Here is a 12,172-nt window from a genome sequence, read left to right on the forward strand (position 1 = left end):
AATATGAAGTGTATTTAAGAGCTACAATATTAGTAAGAACAAAATAAACAACACAACTTTGCACTGCAAGTGTTTTGATGACTCTTCTCATGATTAGAAGTGCTTTGACGATCGAGATTTTCTAGAATGCATGCTTTCGTCTTTTCTGACTAGTGACCATATGTAATCTCCCATCATAGCAGTATTCCATCGCCCTTGATATCTTCTTTCCATAGTTGCGATATCCTGATGAAATCTCTCGCCATGCTCCTCACTGACAGCCCCCAAGTTTTCGGGGAAGAAATCTAGGTGAGAATGCAAGAAATGTATCTTCAAGGACATACGACAACCAAGTTTCCTGAAGTTCTCAATAAGCTTTGCCACTATTTGTTTATAATTAGGGTCCTTGTGATTTCCTAGGAATCCACGAACTACATCACGAAATGAACACCAAGCTTCTCTTTCAACTTTCGTCATCGCTCTTTCCAGTTTCTCCGACTTCAACATTTTGTTTACCTGGGGTCCAACAAATATACCACCCTTGAGTTTAGCCTCAGATAGCTTGGGAAACATGAGACAAATTTCTTGGAAAGTTTCGCCTCCAAAATCCAAAGCCTTCACAAACTGTTTAATTAACCCTAGCTTGATATGAAGTGGGGGTAATAAAACTTTTTTCGAATCTACTAGAGGCTGTCTGAGAACATTTAACATTCCTGGCTGCAGTTCAACTCTTGGGGGCCAATGAACTTTATTATAATGATCATCATCAGCCCTGCTGTCCCATAAACAAAGAAAACAGGAATACTTTGTGTATCCCCCTTGTAAGCCAAGCAAAAAGGCTAGCATCTTGAAATCACCACAAACATCCCATTTGAATTCAGCATAATTGATTTTTTCAAGAAGCTGTTTGACATTATGATAGTTTTCTTTCTTCTGTACTGAGTGTGCAAGAGGCAAAGATGGGTTTTCATTTCCATTGTGGAGCAATACTGCTTTGAGACTTCGTGTTGATCTATCTATGAACAGTCGCCATTCTGCAGGATCATATTCGAGTCCAAGGGCTGTAAACAAACCAGTAACATCCTTACAATAACACATATCACTAAAGTCATAGTAAATTTTAAATTCTTCATGTCGTTTCCGGTACACAGATGTCCTGCAGTCTTCTCCTAGTAGATTCCATTCTTTCATCCTTGATGTAAGAAGCTCAGCTCCTGACTTAGTAAGACCTAAGTCTCTGATTAAGTCATCTAGCTCACTCTGACTTGGAAAGTGAGGCTCCGAAGTCGTTCTTGGTGCGAAATCTTCGTCTCCCATTTCATGGCTGCTGCTACCTGCTGACCCTTCAGATGAAATTTCCATTGCATCTTCCATCTGGAAAGAAAGAAATAACTAAATATAGCAACTTCAACAAAGACGAATAGCATTAGTATTCCATATATCTTTAGGAAAGTGAATGTATATTAAGTAATTAATATTGAAGTTAATTAAAAGTAAAGAGAGTATGATAAAAATAAACTTGCATTTTCTGGTGGTTGTGGTACTGGTAAGCTATCATCATGTGGGACAGGTGCTCTAGATGATGGTATGTCTGGATACTGCAGAGCTTGTCTTCCTTTCACTTTCCTGTACTTCGTCACATCAATCATACAAAAGTAGCAGTCGTCGTGATGGTTCTTCGGCTCTCTCCATATTCTAGGAATGGCAAAAGGCATTGCCCCTCCTGTACCTCTCAGCCATCCTTCTAGAGTAGATCGGCAGCTTCCACATATCACATGAGGTGCCCATGGCTTGTCCTGGTCACCCATGGGAATTCCGAAATAGAGTCTGTACGCTATCCACACTTTAGCACCTCTCACGATCTTATGTAATACTTGTTTTTTCCCAATATGATAACCACACACATAGCAAAATGTATCAGGAGAATTTTCACATCCTCTAGTAGCCATCTTAACAGGTAAATAGTTCAGTCATTGATCTGAAAGAGAAAATTAGATAAACAATTCCAAAATATACATGGTAACATTGAAATTATATGTATTTCTATAACGGTCGATGATACAGAAAAAATAATTGCATATTTGAAATCAGCAGGAAAAATGGATTAATAAACTAAAAAAAATACAATAAACAAAACTTTTGAAAAAAAAATGTTACGTTGTGTAATTATATATAATTGGCGATACCGGGCATCTATCCTGCTCGCCTTTATATCATGAATCTTGCACGTGACCATCTTGCGGGGGTGGGGTGGGGGGTTGTTGGGTGTAATGCAACCCATGTATATTCGCTAGCATGGACACACCATTTTTAACATAATGATTCCAAATATAACATATTTTTCCAATAAATGATATATTAATGAGAAAATATCAGAGAAGCCAAACGTATTAAGAGGAACAAAAGTTTTAGCATCATGTTTGCCAGTCTAGCATAATTTCAGCTGCTGTCTAATACATTCCCGCTTGAGAAATCTGGTCACCCTGGTCCCACCGTGTGCCATGACCACCACCAGTCTGTTTGATTAATTTCCGTGGTAACCCCACCTACGGGTGCAGCCAAAGCACATAGAGCAAAGGTGTGTACTCCTCATCTTCTGCTCACAAACGAGACAAAGTTGGACTAGTAATTGGTTGAATGATCGAAAACAGAGAGTTGTTTTAAATGGAGAAATGTTACGAGTGGAGTTCCTCAGGGTTCCGTTCTTGGGCCACTTCTATTCATAGAATATATAAATGATATAGACCACGGACTAAGATCTATTCTCTGCAAATTTGCTAATGATACAAAACTGTGCGGAATGGCAAATGATCACTTAAACCAATTAGGTATTCAAGAAGAGTTAGATAAATTACAGCAATGGTCTGAAAAATGGGTAATGAAATTTAACACTGAGTGCGAGAGAGACTTGGGAATTCTAGTGAGTCCGGACCTTAAAACCAGGAAACAGTGCATTAGCGCCAGGAATAAGGTTAACAGAGCATTAGGTTTCATTGCTAGGACGGTAACGAATAGAAGTGCAGAGGTAATTATTAAACTCTATCTAGCGATAGTTAGGCCCATCCTTGACTATGCGGTACAGTTTTATTCTCCGTCCTACAAAATGGACATCAATTCACTAGAATCAGTACAGAGAAGAATGACCAAAATGATACATAGACTCAGAAATTTACCTTACGAAGAGACGCTTAGGCACCTTAACTTACACTCTCTGGAAAGGCGCAGAGTGCGGGGTGATCTAATAGAGGTGTTCAAGTGGATCAAAGGCTTTAACAAGTGTGATACAAACAAGGTCATCATATTAAAACAACAGGGCAGGACTCGCAGTAATGGGTATAAACTGGACAAATTTAGATTTAAAAAGGAAATAAGCAAGAATTGGTTTACTAATAGGGTGGTCGACGAATGGAATAAACTTAGGAACCATGTAGTAAGCGCTGAAACTATCAGTTGTTTTAGGAAACGATTAGATGGGGATGACAGGTGGTGATGGATGGGGATGACAGGTGGTGATGGATACAGAGCTGCCTAGTGTAGGCCTTATGGTCTCATGCAGTCTCCTTTATTCTTATGTTCTTATGTAATGCAAGGTAATGCACATAGATAAAAATAACAGTAAGTACGATTACAAGTTGTTTGAAAATTCGTTAACCAAAAGTGGATAGTGAAAAGGATATCGGCGTAATTATCAGTAACGACCTCAAATCATCTAAGCAGTGTATTTCAGCCTTTGAGAAAGCAAATAAGGTTTTAGGACTGATTGCGCGATCTTTTGAATTCAAAAGTCCATCTCTCATTAACAAGCTATATAAATCATTAGTTCGTCCACCTTTGGAATATGCTGCTTCCGTATGGTCACCGAATCTCATTAAAGACAATGACAGATTGGAAAAAGTACAACGGCGAGCCACAAAAATGATTCCAAATATAAAAAGTAAACCATATGAAAATCGACTAAAACATATGCATCTGTTTTCCCTAAAAAAAACATAGACTCAGAGGTGACTTGACACAGGTTTTTAAATATTCTAAAGGGAATTGCCAACATAAAAAGGACAAAATTTTCACACTGAATGAGAATCAGACAAGAAACAATGGTCTCAAACTGTCAGGAAATAGATTCAATTTGAAAGTGGGTAGAAACAACTTCGCCAACCGTGTAGTTAATGAATGAAATAAACTTCCTGTAGAGGTAGTGCAATGTAGTTCAGTTCGAAGCTTTAAAAATCACTTAGAACTAGATAAACATCTAAGCAAGATGCTGTAATGACTGTCATTTATTTTATATTATTTGTTTATTTATTTTGTTATCATTTGTCTGTTTGTTTATTATCATTTCCTTGATTCACATGTATTATTAGTTATATGTCAATTTATCATTATTTACTATTTATCCGTTTGTATTGGCTGCATGTTATTGTGGCAAAGTAGTATGCAGTTGATACTTTAGGATCTATATGGGGCGCCCCTACGGACCAGAGCCACACATCATTTCGTCTGTGATAGAGGAAAACTCTGTTTATAGAGAAATTATGACACTTTTATACTACGACTATCCCTCCGTTATGATGTCCCCCATCCCCTTGTTACTGTCCTGTACCATTTCTCTGAATATTCATTTCCTTTTTTCGCCGACCCTGTGGTGGGGAAAGAGAATGCTACCACCAAGACTTTCCACTTGAGTCGTAAAAGGCGACAAAAACGGGACGGGGGATGGGATTAGGAGTCCTACTACCTGTAGCCCCAAAAAGGGACATTCCAAAAAAAAAAAAAAAAAAAAAAGAAGAAAAGGCATAAGAGGGTCTGGGAGCTTTCCAACCAGTACCCTAAGGTTTGGGTCTTTTAATGTGCGTGGATGTGGTACAGATGAGAGTAAAAGGGGAGAGATAGGCAGTATGTTTGTGAGAAGAAAGATGGATGTGCTGGCTTTGAGTGACACTAAAATCAAAGGAAAGGGCAACTGTGAGTTTGGGAGTGTAGCTAGGAGGTACTCAGGAGTGAAGAGGGGACGAGGTAGAGAAGGGGTGGCTATACTAGTAAGTGAAGTGATAAGTAAGCGGGTAGTGAAGTGGAAGGAGGTTTCATCAAGGTTGATGTGGATGAAGGTGAAGCTGGGAAGGGAGATGTTGGTTTTTGTAAGTGCGTATGGGCCTGGTAGTGAGAAGAGCGTAGAGGAAAGGGAGGCTTTTTGGGTAGATATAAATGAGTGCATAGATATATTTGGGAGAAATGTCAATGTAGTTGTATTGGGAGACCTTAATGCTAGGGTAGGAAATTAACCAATTCATGGAGTGATTGGGAAGTATGGAGTTCCAGGTAAAAATCGTAGTGGTGAAATGATGGTGGAGATGTGTCTGGAAAGAGAGTTGATGATAGCAAATACAGTGTTTAGGAAGAAAGTCAAGCATAAGTACACATAGGAGAGGGTGGTGGATGGAAGGGTGGCAGATAGAGCGTTAATGGACTATATAGTGGTGACCAGGAGTATGGTAGGAAGAGTTAAGGATTTAGATGTTTTACGGGGAGAGAGTTGGGGAATATCAGATAATTTTCTGGTGGAAGGTAAATTGAGAGCGGAGAATAGGTGGAGAAAGAAGGGCAGAAGGTAGGGAGGTACTTAGAGTGAACTGCTCGAATGGGGAAAAAATGGAGAATGAGTATAAGAAGAAGCTGAAAGAGGAGTGGGAGGGAGTAAAGGATAGAGTAGAACTAGGAATGGAGTAGGAATGGGGATGGTTCAAGGAGGGAGTCATAAGGTGTGCAAAGATGGTGTGTGGAACAAAAAGGACGGGAGGAAATAGAAGAAAGGGTAGTGAGTGGTGGGATGAGGAAACAAAGAAAGGTGTAGAAGAGAAGAAGCAGACATTCATAGACTGGCTACAAATTAGGACGAGGGAATCGTATGAGAGGTACAAAGTAAAGAGAAGGGAAGTTAAGCATAAGATAAAGGAAGCAAAGAGGAGAGCAGATGTGAAATGGGATAAGAGTATGACAGAAACTTTTGAAAGCAATAAAAAGATGTTTTGGAAGGAAATTAAAAGAGAAAAAGGAGGCGAATCAAGTAGAGAAGAAAAGGTAAAAGGTGCAGATGGAGAGATGATAATGGAAGAGAAGGCAATGAGAGGAAGGTGGGCAGAGTATTTTAGGGAGTTGCTAAATGTGAAGGAGGATAGGGAGGGAAAGGTAGTTGCAGTGGGAAGTGCTAAGAAAATGATCGTGATGAGTCAGGAAATGGAGGAGAAATAAGGAAGGATGAAGTGAAAGCAGCTGTTAAGATAATGAGAGCAGGTAAGGCACCTGGTCTGGATTGATACCATGCAGAATGTCTGAAGAAAGGAGGTACAGTTATGGTGGACTGGCTGGTGAGGTTATATAATGTTTGTTTAAGAGAGGGTAGAGTGCCGGAGGACTGGAGGAGTGCCTGTATAGTTCCGCTTTACAAGGGAAAGGGGGACAAGTGTGAGTGTAGTAGTTTCAAAGGGATCAGCTTGTTAAGTGTAGTTGGGAAGGCTTATGGGAGGGTCTTGATTGAGATAATTAGGAGAGGAACAGAGAGAGTAATTGATGAGGAACAGTGTGGGTTTAGGAATGGTAGGGGATGTGTAGATCAGATCTTTGTGGTAAGACAGATATGTGAGGAAGCTATAGGAAAAGGTAAGGATATTTTTTGGGGGCTTTTATGGATCTGGAAAAGGCTTACGACAGGGTAGACAGGAAGGCACTCTGGTAGGTACTGCAGATATATGGGATAGGAGGAAAGCTGTTAAGAGCAGTCAAGAGTTTTTATGAGAGTAGTAGAGCTTGTGTTAGGATTAGAAATGGAGAGAGTGAATGGTTTGAGGTAAATGTGGTACTTCGTCAGGGATGTGTTATGTTGCCCTATCTGTTCAATCTTTACATGGATGGGGTGGTGCGAGAGGTGAATACAAGGGTAGTGGGTCAGGGGTTGGAAGTATGTATGAGAAAAAAATCTGACGCAGCCCGAAGAGATTTCTCCCGTCTTCTTTTCTGCATGGGAGGGGACGGAGAGGGGGGAGGGGGCGCCGAATTTATGAAGTGGCCTTGCTGTGGATGTGCTGTGTCTTGTGACACTGCTTCTGACCCAGGGCAGTGGACAGGATGCAGGGATGACCCGTCATCCAGGAGGTGCCAAAATAAGAGGGAGGGAGGAGGGTGGAGGGGAGTGGAATATATAGGAAATGGAATGGGTGGGAGTGGTTTCTATGCCTTTTTCTTTTTGGCTACCCCCCGTGTAGGGGGAAAAAGCCTTTGGTATATGTATGTATGTTCGCATCCGACCTAATTATGGTCCAAAAGGTCTCCAGTCGGCATGCTCCTCCTTTGTAATCCTTTAAGTTCAATGTGTAAACGAAGGGCGAGTATATTCCATGGCGTTACATTTAACAAGGCATATTTAAGGAAACATGCCATGTTGCAGAGAAGGTTGAAATAATTGGATTATGTACGCTTGCTTGTATTCGCTATTTTATGACTTCCTTTTCTGATCGGTTTACAAAATGAGGAAATTAAAGAAACTCGTTGGAATGCGAACATATCTTTTAGTTGAATGGTTTCCAAAACACGCAACCATCAAGAGGTTTTGATTATTGTGATAAAAAATCTAGAAACAATAATGAAGAAAATATGACAAGGCGAAGAAAGCACATCACACAGTAGAGGTATATAGTTCATCTCTATTGTATATTAAGCATTTAAAGCACAAATGGGTTTCATAGGAATTCCTGTAAACTGTTGTTTCCTGGAAGAAAAAAAATTAGGGTTAATCGAGATAGACTTGTAATGTTTAACTCAAGAAAACATAGATAGGTTTCTGTAAACCAAAGGATTTCATCAGGCGTAGCCAGGATAAGGTACTAAGTATGGTCAACATGCCCAATAGCGTTCATACCAGTGTCTGTGTTATGAGGAGGGAACTGAGACTGAGGAAACATATGAAATGGGAGTACAGTTGGGCTAAGGGGTCGATTAAGTCTCCGCCACTTCCATTATCTCTCTCTCTCTCTTTCTTTTTTTTTCCTTTCCCCAGAGAAGTGTACATCTGAGAGAGGAACTGGAAAGGGTCGAGGAGGAAGTTGATGAGATCGTGAAACGACTGGAGTCTGCTCAGCAGCTTCTGAGGGTGCTACAGACAACTACGGATGATCTATGTAAGTTCTTACCAGTTACTTTGTGCGTTCTCGCTTATATGAAAAATGCCTCTTGTCTCGTCTTGTATTAAGACTTCACTCCTTGTATCTTGGGACAGGCTTGCCCCCCTACACCTGGCAAGGAGGCGGGTGCCACTTCGTCCCAGCCAGCGCGAAGAAGACATGGCTTGAGGCGAGAACCTTTTGCAAAGGAGTGGAAGGTGACCTAGCTGTCCCAGCGGACAATTTTCAGTTCTTCCATTGGATCTCTGCCCTGAGGCGTAAGTTCTCTCTTGGTTAGTTTCCAACACTACGCGGGCGCAGTACATGGAATAAATCATTATTGTTCAGTGAGGTCATACCCATAACTCTTCTAGCTTTCATGACCTCAGGTCACACTGGACGGGCTAGGTTTATTTCTGTGGGCTTAGTTCTATCTTAGGTCGTCACAGCTAGAATAATTATTGTGAACATACATACATACATTACATTACATTACATACATACATACATACATACATACATACATACATACATACATACATACATACATACATACATACATACATACATACATACATACATACATACATACATACATACATACATACTGTACATACATAAATACTTACATAAATACATACATACGAACATACATACATACATACATACATATATACATTATATTGAAAGTAGATGGATAAAACATCTGGAGGAGAACAATATACTAAATCAGAGACAATTTGGTTTTAGACAGGAAAAATTATGTGCCACAAATTTGATTTGTTTTTACTCAAGACTACTAGATATAATACAGGAAAGGGACGGATAGGCTGATTGTGCTTTCCTAGATCTACAAAAAGCTTTTGACAAAGTCCCCCCCAAAACAACAACAACAACAACAACAACAACAACAACAACAACAACAACAACAACAACAACAACAACTAGAAACCATAGGAGGGATAAAGGTAAAATACTGAAATGGATGGAGGTGTTTTTGCATGGAAGAGGTGATTAGTGGAGTTCCACAAGGATCAGTATTGGCTCCAATTATGTTTGCCATTTATGTGAATGGCATAGACGAAGGTGTGGAATGTTACATGAACTTTTTGCAGATGACGCAAAACTGTTAACGAAAGTGAGTACTGAAACGGACTGTGACTCACTGCAGAGAGATCTGAACAGGGTTTGGGAATGGAGTCAGAAGTGGGAAGTGAACTTTAACACTAAGAAATGTAGCATAATGGATTTTGGAAAAAAAAAAACAGGAAAATATAAAATTGATGCAAAGAAAATAAAAAAATGGGATCTGAAAAAGACAAACAGATAAACAAAATTGTCGGTGAAACCTATAACTTCCTAAGATCAATAAAAGTCACTTTTACTTACTTGGATGAAGACATGATAAAGAAAATACAAGTCACACTGATAAGGCCAAAATTGGAGTACTCAACGACACTATGGTCATCCAGTATTAAAAAGAATATAAGAAAAATTGAGAGAATCTAGAAAACAACTACGAAGATGGCCCCAACACTATCAAAACTGACACATGAAGGCAGATTGTCAAAACTAAAATTACCGACTCTGGAACAAAAAGAGAAAGAGGTGACTTGTTGACTATCTACATAATTGTGAGAGGTATGGCGAGATACAGAGACGGGATCCCACGAGCGTAGCTCCCCTTCCCGCAAGATACAACTAGGTAGATACAACTAGGTAAACTAGGTAAATACACACACACACACACACACACACACACACACACACACACACACACACACACACACACACGTGTACATAAGGTATTGGACGGTACTTACGTTTAACAATTATATGTTCCTGTAAAACGATATTTTTTTCCTAAGTATATATTTCTCACTAACTCATCGTCGTAAACTAATGCTGACAATATTACTTGATTTTGATTATGAGAAATGTGGTACATAATTCTACGAGAGGGCTGGGATGAAGGACGGAAACATGTGTTGTCCCAACTGTTGTAATTGCTGTGGACTCGTTTCTTTGTTCAGGTCACTTCGTACTAATAATTTCTTGTGTATACCACTTCCTTCATTAAGGTCTTAGAATTTCATCTCTCCATTTCCCTGTCAAAGATGACTTTTGGATTGGTGCTTCTGGTCGCCAAGAGGAAATAATTTCTTGTGTATATCACTTGCTTCATTAAGTTCTTAGAATTTCATCTCTCTCTTTCCCAGTCAAAGATGACTTTTGGATTGGTGCTTCTGATCGCCTAGAGGAAATAATTTATTGTGTATACTGTTTGCTTCATTAAGTTCTTAGAATTCCATCGCTCCCTTTTCCAGTCAAAGATGACTTTTGGATTGGTGCTTCTGATCGCCAAGAGGAAGGTAACTGGTTCTGGGTCAACGGTGAACCTCTCGACATTGCCGGGAATCCGTTCTTCACGAGTGACCAGCCCTCTGAGACAAGAAGCAAGGACTGCCTCAAAGTACATCGTATTCATCCTCAAGTCATCGACGAAAACTGTGAACATGAGAAATACTTTGTGTGCCAGAAGACGATGCCTGCGACAAAGATCTAAGTTCAATTATAATGATCATTATCATAATCATAAAAAAAAAAAAAAAATCAGTAGTATTCCTTGAACTTGGGTCACTTAAAAAAACAAGCACGATATATTTATCTGATATTACATTACCGTTTTTCTGCTCTACTGGAAAATATCGATGGGGTTACGACACCAGTTTGTAAGATACCTGATTTTGTCATATTCGAATGCTTCTCGTGGGTACGTTTCATGCAAACTTTTGAACCACGCTGTACCCGTATAATAGGCTGGTCGAATTTTCACTGCACTAGATATTTGCGATTCATTATTATGTATAGATGGATGTTTTCTATGGAAAAACTTCCGCGACATATCTGTAAACACGAACCATGTTTTTGGCGAAAAAGAGCAATAGTTTTAGGTAAATTTGACCAGGTTTCAAATGTCCTGATTTTGTGTTCATGCATACATGAAATGGTTTGCTTTATGTGTCTACCTTTCCTGAATTGAAACTATATTGTATACTTACGTTATTTTCAATTTTCATACTATATTCTATGCAGTATATAGTGGTTAATGTAAGCGTTCTGAATAGCAATATTACAAATGAATAAATGAGTTATCGTAATAAAGCAATGTAATTTAAAACCGTGTAAAACATTAGAGAAAATATAGAAAATGGTCTCAAAGAGTTATATCATTTTAGAAAAATATTACAAATTATGTGAATGCCGCAATAAGCTAGGAGTAATTGTCTATGAAACAGGTATTTCATTGATAGTTTAAGCTGTCATCTATTATATTATTTTGTATACAATGGGCTGTGACTAGCGATGGGTACTTGCATGTATTGGTCATGCAAGATGGACACCAATAAGAACCCCTTTCCTGCCGCTCTTCTTCAAAACCCGTCAACACCCGAAAGAAATAGCCCCAATGGACTCGATTTCGGACTGGGCCCAAAATTTCTATCAATTTCAACTATATTTCTCTTTTTCACTAAAAGGACAATACACGACCAGCGACTGTACCCATCCTATTACTCTTATACGGTGACGTAGAAACTGCCGTGCATTAGTGGAACACATAAGTTCAAAGTTTCTTCCTAGAAGAATCTATGGGGACCTGAGGACTAATTCCAGCCACTGCGGGGCCTCAGACTTCCAGTTATTGAAATTCGAGGCAGGAATTAATATGAGAATGTTATAAAAATCTACTTCGACATGGGACATACCAAGGAAATTTAAATTTGCGAGAGAGAACGAAAATCAGAAATCACAAAACTACAACATGGTTTCAGAAGTTGTTCTTGTGCAATTTACCTACTTAACCTTATACGTTGAAACGTTCTCCCTAAAATTCATAAAACTGTTTGGTGAATTTGAATAAAATTGTGAATAACGTTATCATAGTGAGGGAAGGGGGTTAACATATAACTGAATCTGAATCGATTTATTGAAAGCTCCTTGAAATATTTATGAAGTATCTCATAAAAAATAACAACAGATTG

The 12,172-nt window shown here is 39.2% G+C and overlaps 1 protein-coding gene across 1 annotated transcript in view; it reads left to right on the forward strand.

Annotated features, from left to right (window-relative positions):
* LOC143035131 (uncharacterized) overlaps positions 1-11,294 on the forward strand; it is a 12,932-nt gene extending 1,638 nt beyond the window's left edge. The window contains exons 2-4 of the mRNA XM_076201729.1: positions 8,027-8,147; positions 8,246-8,407; positions 10,457-11,294. Coding sequence (XP_076057844.1) covers positions 8,027-8,147; positions 8,246-8,407; positions 10,457-10,695 — 522 coding nt within the window. The 3' untranslated portion in view covers positions 10,696-11,294. The remainder of the gene's footprint in view (positions 1-8,026; positions 8,148-8,245; positions 8,408-10,456) is intronic.
* The last annotated feature ends 878 nt before the right edge of the window (positions 11,295-12,172 follow it).

The sequence above is a fragment of the Oratosquilla oratoria genome, chromosome 18 (genome assembly GCF_046742065.1).
Source record: "Oratosquilla oratoria isolate Oo_2021 chromosome 18, ASM4674206v1, whole genome shotgun sequence".
NCBI classification, from domain to species: Eukaryota; Metazoa; Arthropoda; class Malacostraca; order Stomatopoda; family Squillidae; genus Oratosquilla; species Oratosquilla oratoria.